The sequence below is a fragment of the Megalops cyprinoides genome, chromosome 7 (genome assembly GCF_013368585.1).
Source record: "Megalops cyprinoides isolate fMegCyp1 chromosome 7, fMegCyp1.pri, whole genome shotgun sequence".
In the NCBI taxonomy this organism is placed as follows: Eukaryota; Metazoa; Chordata; class Actinopteri; order Elopiformes; family Megalopidae; genus Megalops; species Megalops cyprinoides.
The window spans coordinates 26,871,300-26,898,444 of record NC_050589.1 but is presented as its reverse complement, the minus strand read 5'-3'; the positions used below and the strand labels follow the sequence as shown (position 1 = coordinate 26,898,444).

Genomic DNA, 27,145 nt, shown 5'->3' with positions numbered 1-27,145 from the left:
TTTCTAAACGAAACAGATTTCATTTCAAGATTTATATTACATTTACATCTCAAGTATATATATATATATATATATATATATATATATATATATATATATATATATATATATATATATATAATAACAATACATGAAAATAAATCAGGGAGGCACGTACAAAATCGGTTTCTCCTCTTGAACACGCTGGTTCAAACAAGAGTGCACGTACAGCATTACGTTTTCTGTGTAAGTCGGGAACCCCCCCTGGCGCGCCCCTTGAAATGGGCGGTCTGGAAAGATTCTGTAAAAATCCTCCTGCCGTTTCTATAGCAGAAATTGACTGCTTGCTGCTTGTATTTTCTCACTGGGTGGACTGTCCTGGATTTCAAGCGCACAGCTAACTGGGAAACACGCAAATAATCCATCAGTCATTTAAAAACAAAAGAACCGCTCCGCTAACATCAAAGCAAAATGGGAAAAGTTCAAGGAGGAATGAAATGTGTGAAATACCTTCTCTTCGTATTCAACTTTATATTTTGGGTAAGTATTGCCATTTCTACCACGATTTGCCATCTAGCGAGCCACCTGGCAAACAATGCTCAATAACTGCAGCAATACAAAGCGAAACGATTCAAGAGATTTCCCTTTCTAGACTGAACTTTCGCAGAAATGTGTTCTGGTCGCTGGTAGCTCGCTTGCTAGCATCAGTGCTTCTGTAGCAGAAGCAAGTGCATGCTTTGTACACCGTGAATTTGAAGACACCACTAGATTAACATGTTTATTATAACGTCTATTGCTTTAGTTCTTCATACAGCTCTATGGGGAATCCTCTCTCGTATTTCTGCGATACATTGTTCTGTGTGTGTTTTTTCCGCCGCTGTGTTCCATGGCTTAAAAAGTCTAGACTTATTTGGTAAATTTGCCTCCGGTTGTCAAGCCGGGGCTGGAAAGAGGTGACAGGATGGAGGCTGAGTTTTGGCTCGCGAGGTTCAAATCAGATTTTCCACTGAGGAAAATCCGCCCCTTTTTCCCTCATGAAGCGTGTTTTTAAAAGGAAGGCAGAGCCGTTCAGCGCAGCACGGAAAGACAAGTAGCTGGCTGCTTCAGTCGTTTGCTTACCCCTTTTACGACGGATTTCTCCGCAAAAAAAGAATATTTGAATACCGACTCTGACGCACAACCGCACCGATGTATTAAGACGTGACATTAATTTGTTTGTACACTCCACATAGTTAACCCCGCGAGCTAACGTAGAATTTCTATTCATATGTCGTGGTGGTGGGTTATACATTTTGATCACATAACTGTCTACAGTCTTGCACATTTGTCTTCTGATGTTGGCTTGACAGTTCATAATGAGTAAACTCCTTATGTGAACTCCTAAACAAGTGTGAAGGTTTGACTGTTTACATAAATATCCTGTTACAGCAGTCTTAAGGGTATTGTCACAATTTCAGCCTAATTCCCACTCATTTACATTACCTTTCTGTTTCAGGACTCAGTTTAACCTCATCTGCAAAAGCCTTATTCCATGTGAAAGCACTGGTGTATGAACCTTGTTACTGTGCGAGGCTAAGTCATTCACAGTGACCTCCAAGGCCAGAGACTAGGGGATCTGGCTTCCCCCTTCTGTTTTCTCTCATTTCCATTCACAGCCCTGCAGACCTATCTAAACCTTCGTCTTTGGGGCCCAGCATTGTACAAGTGTGTCATTATTCGGGCCGCTCCGTTTGAGACCCATACAGTACCTGCCAGCTGGGCCTCCCCTGAAGGCATGCAAAGTTCCGAAAGTCCTGAAGGGAGGAATACAGTGCTTTCTCAAAAGAGGCACAGCCAATAGCTTTTCCACATTCCAGATGTCAAGAGCACTGCTGTTTCCCTCTGCATCATAATATGTCATTTACCATAAGCAGAGAGTTTCGAGGAACCAGCACAGACTGAAAGGTGTGGCAGTTATTTTCAGTGACAGACAGGAAACCAATGCAGATGCAAAATCAAGGTGTTTCCTAAATGTTACCAAGTAGAGAGATTGGACAAAGTTATGTTGCTCTTTAGGGGCTGAGGTGGGTGAGATGAAGTGTGAACGCAAGTAGTGTTATGGGGGGGATTGTCTGAGAGCAGGTTTTCTTCTCTTGCTGTCCCCACCCCATCTGGCCTGCTGGCACCCCAGCACACTGACACACTTTACCCACAGTTAAAGCTGTATGAGGAGAGAAAGCTGTCTCACCTTTTCATCTCAACCAGTTGCACAGCAAGGAAGCACCTTTGGGAGAGCGGTGCTTTCAAATTCAGCCCTCTGTGATAAAGAGCTTTTCCCTGTGGCTCGACATGGGACAATGTCATTCCTCTGACCTGCTCAGTGGTGTCCATTTCAGCTACGCCACCTAGGTCACCTTCTTTCGTCTGAACAGTGTGAGAATGCAATGGTACAAAGGTCTGTGCAGAGTGAGGCTCTCTTTTATAAAACAGGGCCTGCTGTGGAACAGAAATTTACACAGTTCCAGCTGCATTTATGGGGCTTTTCTCACAGCTCTGTGGCAGCCCACTAAGCAGCCTCTGAGCTGCTCTCCAGTGCAGCATGGGCCGAGTGAGCCTGACCTGGGCCCAGCTCAGACCCGGCCTCACCTCCCCACAGAGACGCAGCCACCACCAGGGCGCTGGGAGGGGAGAGAGCAGGGGACAGACAGAATCACGGAAGAAGCGAACAGAAAAAGAGGAAGAAGGGACCGTGTGAGAACGAGGGAGTGAGAGCATGAGAGTGATGGACAGAGAGAGAGAGAGTGTATGTGTTTGTGCGGGGGGAGGGGGGGTTAGAAAGCAGGAGGGAGGGAGAGACAGTTGGCATGATCCTGACCTAGATAGACAGGGAAAATAGGAGAGCTGTCAGCAGTGATGCTTAGCGATCGCATTGGGCTGCTGTTTGGGCTGCTGGGGAGTGTCGCGCCTCGGCGCACACACTCCGCCAGACTCGTCAGGGACTCTGTTCTGAGAGTCACGCTCGCAGGGACGGATCAGCAGAACCCCACTACCACACAGTTGCGCTCCTTCACAACCCCCCATTGGAGACCTCGGTGTGACCTCAATGTTCTCAGCTTAGGATTCGCTCTAATGACAAGTTTGTTCGCACTCTAAGGGGCTTTTCAGCCCTGCCAGCTTGGCCTTCTCTGCTCGTCATTAAACAGTCCCTCTGGGCAAGTTACTGTCTTGCTGCTAATGGATGGGAGAGGGAGGGGCTGCAGAGAGGAGCTATGTTTCATCAGCCAGTCATATCAAATCTTGTTTGCATGAAAGCGAAACACCAGTGATGCCTGGCAAATTTCACTGTTTTAGCCGTACTTCAGGGTGTCACATCTTAACCCTTTTCTGTGCACATTTATAAAGGGGAAACAAGTGCACTCATATGTCAGCATAGCCCCTTTTCCACTATCAAACCCTGAGCTAGGGGGGCAAGAGAGAAGCAAGAACAAAAAAGGTGGTTTGTATCTTATTTGCATTTGCTTGAACAGAGCCGTGCTTGCCCACTGCCAGGCCCGGCCAATCAGGTGAAATTTAAAAGTTATCTAATTGGTTAGAACAAGATGATAGACAGGCTACCTGTACAGAAAGCAGAAATGTAAACCATGATTCTGGTGAGATGACATTCACTGGACAGCTTGGCTAGAGATGGTGGAAGCATCCACTCACCACTGTAGTTAGCAGAAGCAGTTCAAACACTTGTAGAAGAGGCTGGACAGCATTAGTAAAGGCATCCATAGCCAGCAGTAGCTTTTTGTTTGAAGCTAGTTTAAGATCCCACCAATTCATAGACGCTTAATACTGTAATCAATCTATGAGCGGATGTTTCTTCTGAAACTCCTGTTTACCTGTATAATTTTTACTGTCAAGCATTTTCCTAAAAGAAATTCAGTAGCTCTCACTCTGACCTGATTAGATGAGCCTAGTGTGAGGGGCTAACAGCTCTATTCATGGTCTTCCCCGTGACTCCAGCACCAGCTCCAGTCCAGGGCTGAAACACTTCTGCATTGCATACTTTTCATTTAGCTCACCAGAGATGACAATGGATCCATCTGGTTCCAGTTCTAACGGTGGAAAATCTCCAGTCCACATTAGTACATCTGAACCCAGCACCTACCCTGGCTCAGTACAGTCAGTTTAAATGCATTTTAATCAAGCTTAGCATTCCTGTCTGAGTAAGGCCCACACTCACCTACCACATCCAGGTAAACACAGTGAGAATGGAAAATTTTACCAGCACACAAGGCATGCTTTATAATTGATGCATAAACATTAACAGTTTGGTGAATAGTGTTTCTAACAAGACTAATGTTGATAGGGTCAAAATGCAGCATAATCTGTTTTCAGAACACTGTCCCTAAATGGGCATGGTGAAACGTAGATGCTGTGGCCATCATGTAGATACCTGTATTTTTCTTCCAGTAATATATAATACTGGTAAATGGATAACCCAGGATGTTGACCTTCCAAACAAAAGCAACTGAATCACTGTCATACTCCAGAAGTGTGTTCTTTTGTCATTTATGACATTTCTGGGCTCTGTAAGCATGCTCACCTCTTTCATTGAACGCATGCATGCAGATATCTGAACAAGTGCCAGAGCACACAACGCAGTAATGCAGACAGTGTGTGCATAAATCACTGTAAACAATGAACCGAGCCAAGTAGCTCAGCACGCCTGAAGCTGATATTGACACATCAAACACTGGCTGTTGTAATCTCAGGCAGGAGGGCTGCTATTGTTGTGGGTATTTACAAATCCTAAATTTACCCCTGCAACCCGACAGCCGGGAAAATGTCCTTAGGGGTCGTATTAACAAGATATCTGTACATATGGAAATACTTATTCAACTTCAGTGTGAATTTCTAAATATACACAACAGCAAGGTTTTTTTTTTTTAAAGACGCGTTTAGTTTTGTATCATTTTAAATATCACCCATGTTTGAAAGTGGTTTCAATCAACATATATACACATTGTGTAGTGAGGTTGCATACACATTTAGCAGCACAATCCGTTACAATTGAGAATTCATAAATCATTAACAATATTGCCAAGCTGTTAGCGAGCTTTCATGGGAACAATAGACAGGAAGCTATTAAATCACAGGGAGGGGAGAACTGCAATCCCAGGACTGATCTGGACAGAGGAGGCAACAGCGGAGAGCAAACGGTGTCCATACCAGGACACCCAGAACGGTTGGTGGGAGAGGTTCCAGGGCCACTGGTGCTTCCTGCACTGAGCTGTAAGTGCCGGGGTGAGGGCTCCAGCTGCAGGGCTTAGGACCAGGAGGAGGTTGGGGTGCTCGGAGGCCCTGGTCTCTGGAGACACAGCCCACACAAAGGGCAAGGAACAGCAGGTGGCAGGCGCCGGGCCACGTCTGTGTGCCACCGCTCCCAGCCCACAGCCACAGAGACAATGGGGCCTCCCGTCTCTGTCTCCCACTCACGCTCTCTCTCTCTCTCTCTCTCTCTCTCTCGTACACACACACACACACACATATGTCCCACGCTCTCTGAAATGGCTCACTTTCTTTCCTGTTCACTCTCTGTGTCTCTCTCTCTCTCTCTCTCTCTCTCTCTCGCACACACACAAGCACACACGCACACACGCACACACACACATCCTGCACTCTCTGAAATGCCTCACTTTCTGTGTCTCTCTCTCTTTCTGTCTCTCTGTCTCACACACACACAAACACCTACACACAAAAGTGCTCTCTGAAATGGCTCACTTGAAGAGACAACTGTCTCTTGAACCCTCCTCACTTTGACCTTCAAGACTTTCAGTTTCTCTTTCACCTTCTTTCTCTTTCACACACACAGATGCACACCCTTTCCTCTCAGAATCAGCTCTCAGGGTTTCTGTTACCCTGTTTCTCACTCCATCACACCCCCTCACACCACCTCCTCTTCACTTTTGCCGTTTTCCTTTCTCTGTCTGTTTCTGTCTCTGTCTCTGTCCCCCTCTCTCTCTCTCACACACACACACGCACACACACAGCCCTCCCTCTTCGAAACAGCTCACTTTCTCTGCTCTCGGTCTTGGCCTTTAGGGAACGCTAACAGACATGTTTACGTCCCAGCCAGAGCATCCATTTTCACTCCCACTCTGCACCTCCCAATTTTCGAACTCAGGAGTGGTGTGCAGTTACAAACCACTGGAAAAAAATGAACATCTTCTGATTGAGTGCGTGCATGCAAAAAGTATGGAGAGCAGAGCAGACAGTTGGTTGGTCTTTCATCTGTCCCTCTTTGATTGGAAGCTGGGTGCAAGGTTGCTCTAGATTCAGAGAGCATCATTCTATAGTGTGACATTTTACAAAGCACGCCATAAAAACAGGCAGCAGTTTGCTTCCACATTTCAGGTGTACCTGCAGCGGCAAACCGCTGTTCCGGTCACACACACTAATTTGGCATTATGATGTGACTTTCCTAATGCCAGCCTGGCACTGCGTGTGTTTTTTTTTTCTGGAAAATGGCAATAAAGAGAGTCAGGGTGTGTTCACATAAGCACCTACAATCCAAACAGTTACTGCTTTTCGAATACCCTTCTCTGAATTCTGCAGCTCCTACGGTCAACATTCAGACATGAGGTTCAGTGTAGATGGAAATACAGAATGAAAAGGGGTTTTTATGCAAGGTGTATATAGCAAGATGTGTTTCCGCTTCACTGTATATGCTGGACTCTTATAGAAAATATCATTTTTTCTGCTGACCTGGGTTTATAGCAAGCTACATGCAGATCCACATGACTTTATATTATATTGATGAATTAATCTAATCATCTGTGTCTGTCATCATGAATTAGGAATTGGTATCCAGATTGTAAAATAATGATCTCTGTGCAGCTGGAGTAATCGTTCCATTGTGATTCTTTGTCACGCTTGGTGGGGAGCTCGTTCGACCTGAACAGCAGCTTGGTAAATGCACTTTTCAACAGGACAAGGTGAGAATTAAGAATCCAAACACCAAAGTCAGCAGCGGACTGTGACCCGTGAACTCGATCTCAGTCCCATTTGTCATCCTTTATGAGCCGTGGGAACAATGGGGAAAGCAGACCGGTCTGATCCCTCATTCATTCCGACGTCTCATAAACCAGCGGCCTGTTTCCTGCTGCCCGCCGCGAAACTGCATCTGCGGGGCCCGTTTCCTCCGCGATAGAGCCGGGCCTTTCTCAGGCTCCCGCTGGGCGTCGCCCACCTTCACAGGGCCCGTGTCCTACGAGCTAACAATGCCCCGAGTGCAAAAAAAAAACAGCAGTGGATTAATGTTCACGAGAGCACGGTGACAGCTGCGAGAAGAAAAGGAGGCCTCGCTTCACCTCTGCCGTAAGCAGGAGGATGTGTGATCTGTCATCGAAGGAAAAGACTTGGAGAGAATGTGCATGGCACTGGCCGTGTAAATCACAGAGCGGTTATTCCTGATTCAAACCCAATTACAATAACTGCGTGTACCGTTTGATACCAGTGGGGTGCTACTTATCCCAGACCAAAAAGACACAGGGCATGCTCTGAACAAAACAGATGGATCATGGAAATGGAGTTATACTGATGACATGGAAACCACCTCCACCATCCAGTAAACTTAGCTGAACTATAAACCCATGGTAAAGCTGCTGACCACATTATTTCTGTACATGCACGGAAATGACTAAGGTTACCACCAGACATCAAACTACTTTTATGAAAAACAGACTGGAACCAGACCTCTGGACTTATTACTGCTGTTTTATTGCAGAAGAGACTATAGCTTTAATAAAGAAGGCAGCATTTCATGGTGTTTAACAGGAAACTGCACTTTTTGATGTTTTCCTGTCAGTTTTCAGTTCTAAATATGAATTCAGGGACAATGTGTTACATTGTAGTCAAAGAAGTTCAAAGTTCCAAAGAAGTATGATGCATGACAGAGCTGCAAAGCAACAAAAGTGATCGTAAATGCTCCTGTCTGCCTGGCCTGTGGGTAAATTGCTGCAGAGCTAATTATTGATTGATGAGATGAGATTGCAGGGACTGGCGCAAGGCAGTTCTGATTCTCAGCTAGAGGGAGTGAAGGTTGCTGCAGACACCGGTTGACACCCCATGCACGGTGATCTTCAGAGGAGGTGCTTGTTAAGTGCGGGGCCCTTTCGTCCTTGTTCTCAGCAATACAGGGGCCGTGTCCTTTGGTGGGCACATTCCCACCCTTGCCAGCGGTGTCACCCAGCGGACAGGGGCCCCATTTGTCTCGGGGGAGAAACAGACGGGGCGTTGTTCTGAGCGGCACGAAGGGGCGGGGCAGAGGCTGGCGGTAATGGCGTACAGACAGTGCCAGGGGGCAGCTGATGCCAGCGAGGGTGACGTCACGGCCGGTGGAGCGAGGCCTGGGAGGCTGGTACAGCTTGCTGCCGAGCCCGTGTGGGCATGACGTACGTCGAGGGTGTGTGTGGGGTGTCCGCTCCAGACCGCCCCCCCCCCCGCCGCTCCCCACGACAGGACGAGACACCATGGTGGAAGGGACGTTAGCTCAGCGTCCTGATGAAGGCCCACGTGATGGTGGCCCTCGTGTCACCTCACATCACCCCAGCTCTCCCTGACAGGATCTGGTGTCAGAGAGCTGGAGATGAGAGAGAGATGTGAGATGTGCCTTCATCCTTCCCATCCTTCTGTGAATGAATGACTGATTCAACAATCATTAACCACTGAGCTAAGACATGAGCAAGGCGGATGCCAAGACGTGTCTAAAATCACAACATAAATCATTCCTTCTAGGTGTTAAATATTCCTGAAGAATTTACATCTCTGCTTAGAAACACATTTCACTGACAGTCCTACACAGTGTGTGTGTGCGCGCGCGCATGTGTGTGTGTGTGTGAGCAGAACTGTTTGTGCATCTTAAGCCTGGCTTCTCCTCACAGCATCCCAGTAATGACTGAGGAAGAGAGACAAGAAAACAAAGCCTTAATGACAGCACAATGTGCTCCTTTTGTTTACTTTTGTTTTCTTAACAAAGCTGCGTTTCATAACAGAAAGTCACCGTCTGCAGCGCTCAGACATATCTAGGACACCGCCGCACCACGTGGCTCCCGCTAACTCGCCCCGCATTTGATCCAAATCAATGCCCTCCTACTTTTCTATTTAGTTTGAAGCCTTTGGGCGTAGATCGGTGCCCTGAGGGGAACAAGAGTTGCCAGGCCGTGAGGACATATCACTGTCCCAGAAAACCCCCTCTGTCTGATGAATTATACAAGCCCTTCCTTTTGAGGAGCCCAAAGCGGCAGATAATGAGAGCTGCTGGACAGTCGCATTATGCATGGGGCCGATGGCTTGTTTAAGGTAGAAAATCTGAGGCGCTGGCAAGAGGCGCACAGTTAATGGGGTGACATGACAAAGCCGCACCTCAGCTACACGACTGTACGGCAGGTTGCGGTACTGCTTTTCCATCCAGATGCTGAGTGGGAAAGGCTAATCCTCCCTGTGAAGCAGGAGCTGGCGGGATACATTACATTACATCATTGCAGTATTGGCATTTAGCAGATGCTCTTATCCAGAGCGACTTTAATAGGTTACAGTTTTTACATGTTATCCATTTATACAGCTGGATATTTACTGAGGCATTTCTGGGTTAAGTACCTTGCCCAAAGTATAGCAGCAGTGCCCCAGCAGGGAACTGAACCTGCAACCTTTCCTGTCCCCTACCACTATGCTACACTGAGATACCAAGCTGAAGATGAACAGTACACATCACTGGAGCGGAAGCTCCTCATAGCGCTTCTGTTTCTCCATGGGAAAGCTTCTTAAAGTGTTTGCACTCGTAATGGAAACAGTTCATCACTTCAACTTCAGTTCTGATTAAATGCCCACATGATTTAAATGTCAGACTCGTTAATAATCTACATGAAGAAATTGCAATGACTTCTGCAGTCTGTTTGCTAACAAATATGTTACAGGGATGGGAACAGCACTGTGAATGCACCACAGATTGAGCTAATCAAAGTTTTCTGAATCCAGGTTTGCTGAAATTTAGTTTCAGGAGGTTGCCAGTCAGTGGTCTAACCTGCTTGTAGTTTAGTAAAACCAGGAATGGCATAAACTGCTGTGTATTGAGCATGCTGTTTCCATCCCTGTATGTGTAGTGAGAGTTTCTGTATTTCTCTGCTTCAGTGTCCATTTGCTGCTTATATAATGTGTTCGTGTCTCACAAATTGTGTCATACAAGGCACTGTCACATCAAATCATCTGATGACTAACATGTTTCTGCATGGTCACAACACTTCAGTAGACCTCTCTTAGTGCCAGCAGGTCTAGCAGGGAATTATGCAGTGTATTCTGTAGGGGGGCGAACACTGCTACATTCTGCATCCACTCATCCATTCTGTCTCAACAGGGACAGAGAACAGAGTTTATTTTTATAAATATGAAAATGTTATAATATATAATAATATAATATGATGTCGATATAATATAATATAATGTTATATGTGCTAGTCTTGCACACTGCTATGGATAAGAGCATGTAATGGATCTTAACAATATAAACATTACTTGCACTCATCTTGTACATTGCTCTGGATAAGAGTGTCTACTGAATGTCAACAATATAAATGTATTTACTCATCTTGTACATCACTCCAGATGCATCTGTTGAGAGACAAAATGTAAATGTAAAGCATATCAAAAAATTATAAAGGTAGCTGGGTAAAATTGGTAAAATAGAATACAGGAAAATATAGATGAAATGTGCACAGTCCAGGCATCCCACCAATGAGGAAAAGACCATCTGTCATTCCCAGACTCATAAATAACAAACTGGAATATGAACATCAATATAGTGGGTTTAATAAAAGGACCAGAGCAATCCTGCAAGGCCACAGTTCTAATAATCTCTTCCTGCCCCCTCCGTCCTCGGCCTCGCCCCCACACCCACCCCCACCACTCATAGTGTTCTTCCTCCTCCCCTCAGCTGGTCGGCTCGCTGGTGCTGGCGGTCGGACTGTGGCTGAGGTTTGATCCTGACACCGTTTTGCTCTTGAACGAAGAGGGCGCGCCCGATACCTTCTTCATTGGTGAGTACCGACAGTTCTGCCCAGAGATACCAGTCTCTGGGCTTAAAAACTGCCTTCAACAAACACCTCTCCAAATACATGCACTTACCTCGCACAAAAATGCAGAACATTATGTGTGGAAAACTGGCAGACAGGATCAAAAACAGTGCTGAAAATCAGTAAAGGGAACGACATGCATATTCTTTTCATCCAAAATGGTATGAAAGGTAGGTTTGACAGTAACCCAAAAGCGTGAAAAAATGGTTTCCTCTGATTGCAGAGTGCAGTAGAGGTTTATAAATGTATTCCAGTGGCTAACTGATCAATTAAACTAATAGCTGCTTCTCAAGCACAGCTGCCTAAAAGCTCACTGAAAATGTTCTTGTGAAGTGTGCACTTATGGGAGCAGTTATAGGATTTTAACAGGGCAAATTTTCCATATAACACTGCAGCCTGTGGATAAAACCATTAAAGGATCTTAAGACAGAGTCTGCCCTGTTGCAGTCTAATTTGGGATATAGAACATTGTCTGCCTGCTAAATGACTCTCACTCAGTAAGAACTTGGCTTATAGTTCTTGTGATGTTGGGGCAGTTCTCACCATGTGGAAAGGTCTTCTGGGACATTCGGGGAGGATGACTCCTCTGGTCATGTCATTTGTGGAGGGCAGGTTTGTCATGCTGACTGAGCGCAGACTTAGCTTGAGAGTGGGTGTTTTACAGACAAACGCCTGGGTGTGTAGAAAAACAGGAAGCTCAGCTTTGGATATAAATACATTAGGGAAACCACAGGCCTACAGGTCAGCCATAATACCAACAAGATCTTGAACTCAACCTGTCTGGGTGAACCTCCATTATAGTGAGGACAAAGTCCAGACTCAGTCTGAGGCCCAGTGTGGCAATGAATTTCCACTATTGCCATTTAGTTTTGTTTTTCATTTCTGAATCCCAAGATACACAGAGCAGTTTACATACAACTCGTGTCACTTGCAACCAGATCCACCTTACATCACATAGCCTAACAACAGGTGCAACCTACTGGACTAACTCTGTGGCAGAATACTGTACACTCCTACTCCATGAAAAAGAGTTTGTGTACCAACCGATCAATGTGCACATGTCACATGATTCCCTTCTGATTCACCAATCAAAACTGAGCAGCCAGCTCCTCACTCTTCCCTTTCTTATTTCCTCTCAACAGTTTCCCAGTTTACAGGAAGTATATGACAAAATCAGACGAGTGAAATAGCACAGTGTCTTGTGTGTAATTGGATATTGCTTACATTTTTCCGACTTAATACACTATCTGTGTATACAGTTTAATTGTGTGTAAATCACTTTTTGTAACCTAGGCTTAACACAGCATTTATCTAAAATGTCAGCAACTGCTGATTTGAAATGGTATAAGAAATCAGAAATTAACATGTTTACATTCTTTACTCAAAGATAAACTCAAAGCACACAGCAGTGAATTTTGCTAAATTTCAGATTGTGGGAATCCTGCTGTAAGAGAAGCGAATTCACAATGAACTTTAACAGGTCACTGGCCTTGCAAAATATGACACAAGTCCCAGTGGACCCCGTAACATTTCCTTTCATGGTCTGCTCCCTCTCCATGAGAAATAACCCTGAGACAATGGTCCAAATCTTGCAGACCTCAAAACATGACCTCACGATGAGACTCCACACCACCATCGATTCAGTGACCTCATTATGACCTCACAATGGCAGGCAAAAGAATGTCCAGAGCTGTTAACAATGAAATGTGGAGATACGGTAATATGGAAATAGAATCCTTTCCCACTGATAGGGTAAGATCTGAATGCTGAATGATGTCACGGTGAGAGCATCTCGGTTGAAGATGTCACCGTAGATTCACATGGCTCCATTCTGTTGGCCCTTACTTACACAAGACAGTCCTGTTCACGTGGCTCTCCCAATGAGAGACCCATCTCAAGTGCCATCTTAGCTTACTCATATGCAAGAGATGCCACTTGCGTAAGGTCAGCTATTTTTGACCCAGTGGGAGTAATAGTTACACAGCCATGCAATCCCACTGCAATGAGATGGAAGTAATACTTGCCTCAGATAAATCATGCTGTCCTCCTAAAAATACATACAGCGTCCTACGACACATGCTTAAGCCATTCTGCTCGATTGTGCTAAATTAATGCCACTTAAAAATAAAAAGGGGGTGGAAAAAGTGAAGTCTCACTTTCACGTTCCTCAATTTCTCAAGCAGCAGGCCCACTTCATACTAATGTTGTACAACACCTCTACCTACTCAAATTTATATATAAGCTTTCCACCTCCCTCCCTCAGGACCCTCACGTCTCAAAACCAGTCACTTGATAAAAAACAGAGCTAATGCAGCTCTGCTAATGAAGAGTCTGCTCTTAAGAGTCTGCTATCAAAGTATAAACATAAAAAAAACTCAATACCAGCATTCCCTCCAATAAGTCAAATAAGGGTATATTTGCTTAATCCTACTTGTCTCTCCCTATACAGCTTCAGAAATCTAAATAAAATGTGTTTTTAAGACATTTTTAAGACATTTGTAGGGTTTAAATAATCTACAAATGCACAAAATTGATGCTGACAAATCTTAAACTTAGCTGACTCCAAGGCTAATCTCTGTGTAAAAATACATGTTTTGATAAAGCACAGAAGTTTTAAGGCATCGCCACAGTAATTTTGCATGTCATAGCAGTGCACACAATTAAAGCAGTACTGCCGGGAAGCTGTATCATGACAGAGCTACAATGGATGGCGGAATATCGCTCTCAACGGTTGCCTGGGCAACGGGAAAAATATTGTTTGTGGCTGCCTGGGTAGGAATTTGTGAGATGCTGATGACACAAGTTGCCCTCATTGCATTTTGTTTGGCTTTGGAGCTTGAAGTTTTTTTCTCTCTCTCTCTAAGCAGAGAGGGCATTTCGCACAAGAAATCAGCAGGTGAGACTCACAGAGATAAGAGTGTGGATGTTTCAGGAGCGCTGTTGCTGGGGTAGATAGGCAGCTGTGGCACCAACCAGCTGGATCCTTCCAGAACTGCTCCCAGCTGAGACACGATCCACACCTTGGGAAGAGTAATGGGTTTGGGCCTTGGAAATGTGTGTGCTCAAATGCATGGGTTGCAGTTGCAGAAATCAGATGCTCCTGGGAGCTTGTCCAATCAGATAAATAAGAGGTTCTGAGTGGGTGCGGGTGCCACCTTCCCAGCGGAATTTGGAGGCAGTGATATCAAGAGTGAGGTATGGATAAACTGAAAGGGAGACACAGGGTAACATTCTAAAATTACCCGTGACAGTTTGGAAAAGTTGTTTTTTTTTAAGAAAACACTAGTGCTCCTCATAAGAATGAGCAACTGTTGTGTGCATCTTGCTGTCAGGTATATATCCCACTGGTAATTTCAGTTGTTGGATAAGCATGTTTTCTCTTCACAGACACTCAAGCATTCATTTCTGATTGGCTGAAACCCATAACACAGATCATCATGAACAAATCAATCTGAGTTCTGAGTTACAGTCAATTAAAAAATGTTGCCCAAACCTAGGTTATGCTTAAGCCTGGGTACAGTGTTGATTGTACTGCCACAGTGTAGTCAGTTCCCCACGCAAAGGGGGAGTGCTTGAGCTGAAGCACACTCTTTTGTTAAAAAAAAAAAAAAAAACGTTTTCACAATTTGAGGTGCATTATATCTGGAGTGCAGCATTTTCTCTGTACCAAGAACAAGTTTAAATGACATATTAATGATTTTCCAATTTGTCATAGTTAATGATAGATATTACTGTTTGAATATTTGTAGAGACGTTGACAAAGCACGGGTTAGAGGCCATTACTGTAGAGAGGCCTGAAGAAAAATGAGAGAACAAAATGTTCTATAAAGAATTTCCTGGATGTTTTTGTGTCTCAAGTCAGGACTCTCTCTGTACCGAAGCTGGCGCGATAGGGAGGCGTGTGTACTTGGTCCATTTAAAGACCTGTCTCATCTCAAGTCTTCCATGAGGATACAATCAGACAGCAGAAAACAGATCCTCTCTGTAGTCTGCAGCAATCCGCGGTGGGCCCGCTCAGGTTTCAGGCCCCCGAGGGAGCGCAGATGAAACCGGCGGTCCTCCGGGTGGGGTAATTGCAGGATGACGGCAGTTCCTCCCCAGTGCCGCTCCCCGCGCCACACACTCATGGGCGGAGGCTCGCTCCATCGCCATGGCAGCCCAGCGAGGAACCAATGGCGTTCAGTCAAAACATGGCGGAGCCAGGTCCAGTGGCGAGAGGGGTTGCTGTGACAATGGCATGATCCCTGCAGCATCCTCTTCTCCTTCTACTAATGAGCGCGATAATGAGGGACCGGGGGCCTGGGGACCCTAACTGCCTGAGCTCGGATTACGACATCAGCGCTGCGGCTGTGTTGTGACACTCGCGCACAGATGCTGCAACCCCCCCCTCCACCCCTCCACCTACACACACACGCGCACACACACACACACACACACACACACACACACACACACACACACGCACGCACACACACCCCGTGCCTCACAGACAGGCCTTTGTCAGGGCTGTGGTTGGCTCTGCTCTCTCCTTTGTCTGGGGCACTACTGCTCAGGGTGGGGAAAAGCCACTGAGTTCATCCACTGGAAAACTAGTCAGATACAATCTCCACAAGATGTTGAAAAAAATGTAAAAAAACAGATTAATCTATTATTATTAAAAAGAGACTTTGAGTGAGCCACTCACTCAAAGGACCTGTGCATTTCACCAGTGGCCTTTTATGTGGCCATTAAGCAATGAGCTACCCCTCTTCTCTTCCCTGTAAACACGTAAGGCGCTCGAGCTAACGGCACATAGTAAAATATTCTTTAGACCGCCATTAAATATAGACACAAATTATACTGTGTAGCCCTTTTCATTAACCGCTCATGAATGATGTCCAGTCCAAAGACGCTGCTGTATGCTCCAAGTGAGAATGCTCTCGCAAGCAATAACTCACCACAGGCCGGGCTATATTTGTTTCATTTATACTATGCGTCTTGCATGGCTGAATGATGAACTGGGATAGCAAATAGTCATTTTCATCTGTATGCCCCATTGCAGTATGATTATTGCACACGTAAGCTCATAATTTACCTCGTAATCTCCAATGACTTTCTTTTTTTTTTTTACACACTTAGACTTGCTAACTGGCTACACTGCTTACATGGTGTTCCTTTAACCATGTGCCAGTGTGACTCTATGCAGTGTGTGAAATGAGTTTATTACAGATAAACAGATTCTAATATGATTGTTCATCGTTCCATATTTCAGATATGGTTAGTGGTGAAGCTTTGTGTGGTGCAGTGAGACAAAGTGGGCCCCTTGCTGCACCTGAAACCATGACAGTGAACTGCCACTGGGTACGTGATTTGATGTTGGCATTGAGGTGACATCAGATGTGGATTCAGCCTTGAAATAAACTGGCCCCCATGTCCAACAAGTGGCAGCATTTTGTGTGCCCTGGAGTGACATAATGTGGCAATCAGACCCACCTGTCAGGTGTCTGGCAGGATGGCAAATTCCAATCACGGCTCCTGCTGACCTTCCTTAGGAAAAAAGAACAAGGATGAACAAGATTAGACAACCAATAGGGCACTCTGAAATTTATCATGGTGGCATCAACTGAAAAACACATTATGCCAGACGTCAAAGCTCAGAAATCACAAATTCCAAAAGCCTCCAGCATCCATAGTTTAAATCGTACGGCATGACGATTACAATTACAGCAACACGTGTCTCAGTATAAGTCAACAAGTCCTTCCACAGCAGAGAGAGCCCTCAGTGCGTTTGCCTTTGCACCTGCTGTGGAGAACAGCAGTCACTGGGCAGGAGAATCAGCAAGGGAAGAAACAGAAAGATGAGGCTTACAGTTTTACACTGAGGGGACACGCCGTCACAGTGGCTGCACTGAGATGGCAAACAGGCAACACTGGACACCTTAATGAAGCTGCGTCTGAACCATCAGCTTTAATGCAGCACCGCGTTGGTGTAGGCCAGAGGGCATTCACAGCATTATAGTCCAGATTAAATAGCATTACACTGCATACACTACATCAGGTCATGTTTCCTGTTACTAAATCACGATATTGGTGACATTTAGGGCTGTGCGATATGACCAAAATCTCATATCCCGATATAGGTCATTTCATATCCAGATAACGATACATGTCACGTTATAGCACATATTCTGTAAATTTAATGAATAAATAGTTTATATAAAATGACCACATGGAAAGGCCTGTTTCTTATTACATTACATTACATTTAGAACCTTTGTGCAAATTTTTAATTAAGCATGTATCAAAATACAAAATATTAATGTATAAAATATAAAAAGGTAAAAAGTAAATAGAAAACACTTTTGACATAAATGAGGCAATCCAACTTGAGTGAAGTGTTTTCAGCTTGGCATTGTGTACCTTGGGTCGAGTGTTAGCACCAACTCACGAAACCCCCTTTTCTCGACTGTGCAAATTGGGGCCATGTCTTTGCAGATGTAAGTTGCAACGGCAACTGTTATCTCCTTCGATCTTTGTGATTCTTTGCCATATTGTGTGCTGCGGGCAAAAGCCTCTTGCAACGTCTGAGTCTGGGGTTTGTTTTGAGCACTCGACTGTACTTGTACTTGTGGCTGTCATCCGTAGACTCTCTCCGTACTGTTTGACATGATTCTTGCGTAGGTCTGTGTCAGACTGTTCATACCCAAACCACATCCATGCAACAGAGGTAGCCCCTCTTTTAGGTATGAGCTCCTTGTTTTGTCTTGGCTGGTCGGAGTCCTTCTCCTGTTCGGAATAACCCAGTTCTGTGTCACGTTCACTCTCCCCCATGTTTGTTTGTATTGCCTTCATGCAAATTTCCTGCCTGCATCCGTGCCGTGTGGAAGAACGCAAAGCGTCATTCAAATGACGAAAAATATTGAGAGTGTAAAGAGTGTGATTTGCGACACAACGGAATAAACGATAGAGCATAATATAAAACGATAGACGTTTTTCTATCATCACACAATATATATCGTCATATCGCACAGCCCTAGAGACTTTGCCTTGAGATCCTTATTTATGCCAGTTCTGAAGCCCTGCAATACTCCCATGTGATTGCCCACACACAAACTGTAGCTCAGCATAAATCTTCTTCTTCTCAGCTGCAAGCTGTGAAATTCTCATCTCCTCCGTTCTGCCACTCTGTCTGTGTGTCGTGTATAGCCGATTACAGATTCAGCAGAAGTGCTGACAGGCAAAATAGGTAGAGCCAAGCACACACATCGATCACAAACTCAAGTGATTTTGACATTCAGACAAGCTCCTACAGTACATAGGGATATACATCTGTTATCCACCCCTAACTCAGAGTGGCAAGGGACCTTTTGACACATTTCATACCTGCATCTGTGACAATTTGTGTGCTGCCTTTTTATTTGGTAAAGGCTGTACTCTCACTGCTAATTGCCATTAACACACTCTGAGTGGCCCACCGAGTCTTGCCAGGCCGTTGCACTGCTCAGCATTACAGTGTGTGTTCAGTGCCCAGTTGTTGGCTGTGTAGTTTTGGTGGTTCTCAGTGTCCAAATTCTATTCCCAGATCATCTTCACATTCGACAGAGAGCATGCAATGTGCTGGATCAGAGCAGAGACCTAGAGCAGCATATAAGGTGCAGGGAGGGGGGCATTTGTGCTTTTCGGCCTAGGCCTTGACCGCTCACCAATGTCGATACAGTTACTGGCATGGAGATGAGCTCTCCTTTGACAGTGTGGCATTACACAATCTCACGCTCCTCTCTTCTGCGCCACACTCTCTTCCTGCCCAGCTGATCAAGTTCTCTCAAGGTCACTGCAAAGGAGTAGAAGTTTTTTCCACCTCTTTGCCTCCGCCCCATGCGATCACATGGATGATTACTTCAGTACACAAAGAGACTGTGTGTCAAGCGTGACACCCTTCTACAGGGTGCTGGGAAGCCATGAAGGACGTCCTGCACACATGTGAAACGTGAAAGGACACGCTGTGGGAAAAACGTGATGCCCTGTGACAGAGGAGGGAAAAAGCATTTACTCTGGAACAGCATCGGGTTTCAGTGGGTAACAGGATATAAGAAGGGCAAATGCTAAACTGCAGCATTGTAAAAATTCCATATGTTAAATTTGCTTTGAATGCAGTAGTGGAGATTGTGTTCAGGCTCATTAAGCTATGTTGCACGTTAAACATGGAAGACAAGCCGGCTGGGGAGCATGGGGTTTTCTACATTTTCAATTGCACACAAGAAACAATCTGTTTATCCAGATTACTACAATTCACTGATGGCTTTTCTACTCTAAGTGTTATTTTAGGAGCAAAGTGCACTCAGTCTAATCTCCACTAAGCCAAACAAGGAAATTTGTAAAGGACAAAAATACCTTGAATGGTCCAGAAAATGGTCCTTATTTTCAGTCTAAATCAAGCTACTCACAGGTGCGTAACCTTACGAGTTACTCTAACACTACAGACCTTGACTATGCTGTGCTGCCACACACATAAATATCGGTGTGTACACGCTAACTCACATGTACTAGCCTTCTAGCTAGTCCTTTTCCGAGCATGCTTTTCATTGTGGTCTGGTAGAATGTCGTCACCTTCTGGTAATTGTGTAAATTACATGGCTCCTTTTACAGAAAAAGTGTCCAGTGTAGTGTGTTTCCAGTTTAGGAGCGGTGTCGGCAGTTCGCTACCTTGTTGTTGCAATTGGTGGTAATGCGTTTGCATTTTTAATTACGTAAGTGAGGCTTCATCACGAATTAATGATTGATGTAGTACACAGATAAATCTATGTTCTGTCCCCGTGTCAAAAAAGGGAGAGTAGGCCTACCTCTTATGGTGCAAGCTTCTTAACAGAGTGGTTAGAAGTGAGTGTGCTAGCATATGCGGATGAAACATGGACTAGCAACAGCAGCTATCTTACCACGTCAACATACAATCTGAAGGCATGCAGTTGAAATGGCAGAACCTCATTTTTGCTTTGATTGTATCATTTACACTAAAACAACTTTTAGTTAATGGCAAAAGTGCAACATAATATTTTGGAAGGATTTTTGAGCGATGGTTTTAAATGTCATTTCTAAAGAGTATTTCCCATTGTAGGTAAAGACACAAAAGCACAATAATTTAATTTAATTTAAAGCTAAATTCTGTTTTTCTTTTGTACTGCTTGCTAGATATGCACCTTGTCAGGCTTGCACGCCAAAGTTTAAGGCCACAGGTTACACACTGACGCTGATATGTGGCCATGTGTGTGTAGGGTCAGATAAATTGGTTCGCTTTCAGATTTTTATAAAACGTTTATAAAACAGTAGATTTTTCCACCCCGCATAGTTAAATCTAGTCTCTTCCATAAGTCATTATGTACTAGGTATTGTTTTCCTGGACAGCAACAGTAATTTTCGCTCTCCATTGTCCATAGGGGTGTACATCCTGATCGGAGCTGGCGGGCTTATGATGTTGGTGGGTTTCTTCGGATGCTGTGGCGCTGTCCGGGAATCGCAGTGTCTCCTGGGATCGGTGAGTTAAGGCTGTTCTTTGAAGTCCATCAATGCCACATAACCTTGCATTGCTTACCTTATTAAAAAAGTATGGGCTCTGCAGCTCTGAATCCCTTTCAAGTGCAGATTAATTGCACCATGAATACATTGTTGTGAAAGTACTGCAATGTACTGCTGCAACTGCTGTTCAATGCTTTGTTACCGAGTGTGTATACACACTACAGTGTCATTCAGTCACCAATACAGGCTTGCTAACACTTGGGGATCATAGGATTTTGGTACTATCAATACAACAATTAGAGCTTTTGTGAGACTGGAAGATACATGAATGTTGAGGGAAACATCTCATAATGAAACTCTCCCTGTCTCTCTTTTATTTGTAGTTTTTTGCCTGCCTCCTGGTCATCTTTGGTGCTGAGGTTGCTGCCGGTGTATTTGGATTCTTAAACAAAGACAAGGTACAGTAGTTCTGACAGAGTTTAATTGTGATGTAACAGCACTTAACTACTGCTTCAAGAAGTAGAGAAAGCCAAACTTTCACATTTCTGATGTGGATGTGACTGACACAGTATTTCATATTGTGGAAAGGACCACATATGAAGTGTCAGCATCTGCTTGTATGTAATTATGTATGTAAAAAATATGTAATTTTTATCTTAACCACGTTTGGTTTTTATCTTAAACTGACAGAATTTCTCATGTTGCATTTTCTGTTGTAGATAATTGAAGAGGTCCAGAACTTCTACACAAATGTCAACAATGAAAATGGCAACAGCACCGCGATAGTATCTATTTATTTCAAAGTGGTGAGATGTCGTTCTACAGCTTTTTTAGCTGGCAATCGAACATGACCCTGTCCTACAAAACGCCCACAGCCTTTCACCACAAGCATGTTTATCTCTGTGAGCAGTTTTAACAGCAGCTGATAGATCAGTACTAAAGTCATCAGTACTGTTTCCATGCATTAAAAAAACAGGTCCTGTGTAAATGCCCTGTAGTTAGCTGTTGAAAAGAAGCTGCCTGTGGGTCATATGAGTGGACTTCACATGTTTTCAAGTGGGATCATGATATCCACAATGAATAATGTCCTCGGACTGGAGAGCAAATGTTTTCTTTGGCCTAGGACAGATTTTCAGTGTGACATCAATTAATGTTGATTGCACAATGGCATCAACCAACATAAAAAAAGACTCAAAAGGTCTGCAGGATAGCTTGAAGAAGCATGATGATGCAACATCGCTTGTTTATTTCCTCAGCAGACATTAACAACCAGGACAACATACTACACATTCTTTTAATACCTCCCACCCTCTGTGACCCATCTGTACCACTGGATTTTTTTTTAAACCAAAACACATATGATGAAGTGCCTTGCTCAGGGTTACAACAGCAGTGTCGACCCATAGACTGCCATCCACAATGGCCAGGTCTAGTGAAATAGCTAGTCTACATGCTACTGTTGGCTGTCTGTCAGTTAGCAAAGGCAGCCATCTGCAGATACTGCAGCTGTTGGTTTCAGTTTACAACTGTCTCCTCTGGCCAGCCTAACTAGTAAATTTGTCACTGTCATATATATTGGATCCCTTGAATCAGTTTACACTCTCCAAGTAGGCCTACTTTACACACTTGCTTTAAAAGTCACCTGTGGTATCTTTGGCTGCGTTGAGCTCAGTTGATCTTTCTCCACTGTATGAACCCAGAAATCCAGGGTCACTGCCACTTATATTAAGAGTAAATCTGTTCATCACGACGAGGTGACACCCTGTTAGACTCATTCTCCATCTTTGTCACCCTTTAGCTCAACTGCTGCGGTGACGAGTCAGTGAATATCTCCCTCTGCCCAGAAGCCACAGAGGATACCAAGGTAAAGCGCTATGTGGTTCGTTTCCAACCCCCCCACCCCACCCCCCGCTTCCCCGACGGCAGGAGTCACATCCTGTCGGGTCCCCGGTGGCACAGAGCTCTCTGGTTACCCATTGCTGTGCTGCTGTTATCACAGCGGGTCACACAAGCCCAGGGGCTCTAAACCCAAACGGTGGAATGAAGGGTAGGCGCAGAGGAGAGCGTCGTGGGCAGCCAGGTGTTTCCCATCTCACTGATGAAGCAGACCACTGTGGGGCTTTTTTACAGAGGACAGATTTGGACTTTAGCTCGCTGGTGATTTGACATCTCTCCTGATTTGTAGCTCATTCCCCAGCTCTGCCAGCTATGCTCTCTACGTAATATAAACTGTTGGGTGAAATATACAACATTAGTCTCAAGGCGAAAGGCCTAGTATTTCTGCTGTCTTAATTTGTGAACATTCCTGAAACAAATGCTCCCTGTTCCCTAATGCTGGCTGTACCCTGTGATGTGTGTATGGGTGACTGATCCCAGACCTGTCTATGTGTCTTGCCAGGATTGTAAGACGGCTATATCCGACTTTTTCAACAATAAGCTGTATATCATCGGATACGTCGGAATAGGAATTGCTGGAGTGATGGTAAGGAACCAGAGGGAGCAAAGTTACACCTCTAGAACCTTGAAGATTTAATTTTAAATATTCATTTTCTTATGGCTCCATAAGGCATTCTGCAGGTCATTACTAAGCTTGAAAGCAGGTTGCACAAGAATTTTTCATTTGTCATTTCTTTACATCTTCTTTGCATCTTAAATTATTTATTTTTTAATATAAAAGCTAACTAAATATATCATATTTTACATATCACAGATATTTAATATACAAATGGACATTTATTGAAGCAATTCACATTAAGTGCCTTGCTCAAAAGTATGACAGCAGTGCCCCCTTGAGTTAATCTCTTGAACTACTGCACCACATTGGCAGCTTAGGGCACTGTGACATGTCAGTTAAGGCAGTGTTTCCCAATCCTACTCCTGGAGGCACGCTGTCCTGCATATCCTCTATCTGTCCTTGCTGCTTCATTAAATCAGGTGTGCTCAGCTAATCAAAAGTGCCACTGATGAGTCAGTCAGGTAGGTAGAGCAAGGATAGATAGAAGATATGCAGGACAGTGGGCCTCCAGGAGCAGGATTGGGAAACACTGAGTTAAGGGTTCTCCAAAGAACTACTCATTCTTTAAGGATATTACAGAATTTTAGCAGCAGCAGAATCTTTCTCTTCACTATTTACAGTTTAGAATATGCCCTTATTCAGAATGTTTTTCTGAATAATGCCTGCAGCACTACAAGGTCACAACAGTAGATTCTAATTCAGCATTAGGATCCATGACCCTCTTACATATAGGGCCCAAATCATCACTCCCCCTTACCACACTGTTGAGACAAGTCTCTAATTTAATGGCACTGTGGATGTTGTGATCTCAATACCGAAGCATGCTTGGATATGGTTAGTGATGTCCTCTTTTACAGCTTCTCATGCTATTTTATTAGGTGCACTGTGTGCTCACACAAGTCGGTGTTGGTAAGAGCATCTGATGAATGACAAAAATGTAAACCTCAAACTTAATATTGGCTTCTGCTTTCCCCAGATCATCGGCATGATCTTCAGCATGGTACTGTGCTGTGCAATACGGAACAGCAGGGAGGTGATCTAGTCACCCCTGCCCTCAAACCCAATCCCCCCAAACCGATCCCCAATCACCACACCCCCCCTTCCCCACCCCCACCCCCTCTCGCCCAATCCCAGCCTGCGCTGGACCTTGACAGACTTCAGATCCTCTGTGACAAAGCCACCCTGACTGGATTGGTCCAGCAAACCCACCTGAAGAGCTGGGGTGCCCAGCTATCCCCACCCCCTCCCAAACACGCCGACTCAACAATGGACGGGGCCTGCAGGGGCTCAGTTTTACAGATCTGATGATGTCATCAGAGAGTGACGCTAGTGGGGTTTCCTTTTTCACTGGGCTGGTGCAGTCTGGACCTCTTCACCTGCCCTTTCTCACTGCTATAATCCAATTAACCTGTATGCTGTGTGGCGGCTTCCATGCAGAAAATACTTAGCACTGCACTGTGACATTCCCATAATTCCCTGATGCTTGTATTATCACTGCAAGGGCAGCTTGTACATAGCGATGTGTTGAGCTTTGCTACAAGATGTATTAGTTCTTAGTTGCTTGCAGCTATTTATGCCAGACTGCCCCTAACTGATGTCCACATTGGCATAACTGCTTAGTTCCCACACAAGCTTTGTTAGTCAGAGATCTGCAGACGAAGGCATTCTGTTCTAAACTTGGCAGCAGCCAAAGCCTTCAGTGAACAGATAAAAATATTATGTAATGTGAGACTTGGGGGGGCCATGCATGGTGCCCTTGAACCTTTCATTTGGATGTCTCTCCCCACCCCACGTACACACACATAGCGCCCCTTGACCCCGGCCATTCCCACCAGCGCCTGCTTACACACAACATTCCTATGACCTAATGACCAAACTCTCAAGCGTTCGGTGCTTACTGTGCGGGAGCCGCGCGCTTATACAGGCGCGTGGGAAGAGGGCCCAGCCTGCCCCGGCCCAGACCGAGCCACAAGCTCCCCAGTTCTCCAGCCAGTGCCCTCCTCCTCAGAGTGGGACGGCGCCGGTGGTGCAGGCAGCTCGGGTCACACACAAGAGCGGCGGTCCCACCTCCTGGATCGAAGGCTTTCCCTGCACCACCACTTTGCACTGACTAAACCTGGCCATAAACCTGGTATTCCTAAGTATCCTCTCCAAGGAGTGCCTCAGTGGTGCAAGTGCCAGGCGATATTCCCTCTCGCCATGTCAGTGTGAATGCAGGTGGCTCAAGTGACGCCTCGCTGCCGTTTTGGCGATGCGATCGAATCCGGCAACATTCAGCTCGACCCCCTCTTGTGTGTTCCCCAAGCCACAGCCACCATCGCGTCCGAGCCCGGAGATTTGTACATTTTGTGTGAATTTGTAATTTGTCTCTACATTTTTTTTTCGGTTTGTCTGTTTGTTAGGTAGATAATGAGATAGTCGATTTGGGATGTACTGTGGAGACGTGTATACTATAGAGGCAGCTTGTGTAGACTGTGTTTGGTAATAATGTAAAAGAAGAAAACAACAACTTGCTTTTCACAGCATGTCTATTCTTAACGTGCCTTTGTTTTAGTTTTTTTTAAACGTACACGAGGATACGGATCAACAACCTTAATGTCGCAAATGAAAGTTTTTTAACCGTGTTGGTGTGTAGAGTCAGTCAAGTTAGATGGCTAAGCAGCAGCAAAAAAACAGAAATGTAGGGGCTGTTTTGAGACCGCAGATATTCCCTAGTATTGGTCCTTTCACATGTTGGAATCGACATGTGTCGGCTGAAACGATGTGCTTGCTTGCCCAGTGCCGTAGATAGGGCTATGTCCTTGTGGCCTTGCGGCAGCTATCCATTCGCATTCTTAGTGAACATTTTTATGTTTTTTTTTTTCTATTGACTCACCACCAGTCAAATCTGCTACATTTTGTGTTCATTTCTAGTGGATTTTCGATAGGATAGTGAAGTACTGTGCATTACACTCTCTGAATGTTTTGGATTAAATGAAGCTGAGTGTCTTTAAAGGCAGAAAAGAGAGAGAAAGCCCTTCAGCCTCCATGAAAGGAGTCTATTCTCCAGTCAAAATCATTTTGAAAAGAAGATGCAGTAATGGGCAGTTTTGGATGAAACTTAACTGAGGCTATAGGTGCTGTCCAACTAGTGATCCAAGCAGGCAGGCTAAGATTACATCCCAGCGTCCTGCCAGACAGGTAACTCTACCAGTCAGTCAGCCCACCTGTAGGCCAAATTGAGCTGAGACCTCAGCAGTAGCTGGATTCCAACTGGCAGCAACGCAAGGAATGAAACGTTAGCTAACCACAGCACCGATGCACGAATAAAATCTACTCAGCAAGTGACTTTGTTGGCACAAGGCATAAGACAGATGAATAGAGGGGTATTACTGTGCAGGTTGAGTCAGGTTGAACAAAACAAGGAATGTGACCAATGCTGTTTATACTTCAGTACTTCCGCTAGGGGGAACATTGGACCTTTTGGCATTAAATGCTGTCTTTATGCAGGTTTTCCAGCTGTGAATTGAGCAGGTAAAGGGTTATGCATTGATTCAGGTGCTGATGGGGAGCGAGATCCAGAGCAAGTTTAAAAGTACTCCACAACCTTGAATTACAAACTCCACCTCCCATTTGTACTGTCGCAAAATGTTGCTCTATTGAACTCGTTCCAGATGTAAAGATTCATTTTGTCATCATCACATGTACTTGGGCAAACAAGAATGACGAGTTGAAGTACTGTACGCATGAAAAAAGCATCTCAATTGAACTGTTGATTGATCTCATGTTAATTTATTTAATGGCTGATATAATTCGAGTTCAAGTGGCATTCAGGCTTCTCAGGAAGATAGTTGTGCAAGAACTAATAAACTTTTCTAAAGTTCCCTCCTGTCGTGTGGTCTTTTTAATACTTCCTTTTGCAGACACATAGCCATCTTATGCATCGAAATGGGTATTTTTCACAGTGAAATGTCTAGTCAGATCATAGACTCAGTATTTTGACTTCAGGAGTAATGAGACAATATTCTGAACATGCACTATACTGGCACATGCCAGCTGACCAATCCCTGGCTGACATCAACAGGTGTTT

General features: G+C 44.7%; 1 protein-coding gene across 1 annotated transcript; it reads left to right on the top strand.

Moving 5' to 3' along the window:
• Positions 1-315: 315 nt before the first annotated feature.
• Positions 316-26,909, top strand: LOC118781293 (CD9 antigen-like). The gene is made up of 8 exons (XM_036534263.1): positions 316-519; positions 10,934-11,036; positions 20,483-20,580; positions 20,945-21,019; positions 21,281-21,367; positions 22,360-22,425; positions 22,960-23,043; positions 24,053-26,909. The coding sequence occupies exons 1-8, from the start codon at positions 451-453 to the stop codon at positions 24,116-24,118; spliced, it is 648 nt and encodes a 215-aa protein (XP_036390156.1). The 5' UTR covers positions 316-450; the 3' UTR covers positions 24,119-26,909.
• Positions 26,910-27,145: the final 236 nt, after the last annotated feature.

Bases quoted from the DNA above. Each gene is read 5' to 3' on its own strand.
- LOC118781293 (XM_036534263.1), top strand. From the start codon at position 451: ATGGGAAAAGTTCAAGGAGGAATGAAATGTGTGAAATACCTTCTCTTC. The intron at 22,426-22,959 runs GTAAAGCGCTAT...GTGTCTTGCCAG, and splicing joins AAGCCACAGAGGATACCAAG to GATTGTAAGACGGCTATATC. The intron at 23,044-24,052 runs GTAAGGAACCAG...TGCTTTCCCCAG, and splicing joins TAGGAATTGCTGGAGTGATG to ATCATCGGCATGATCTTCAG.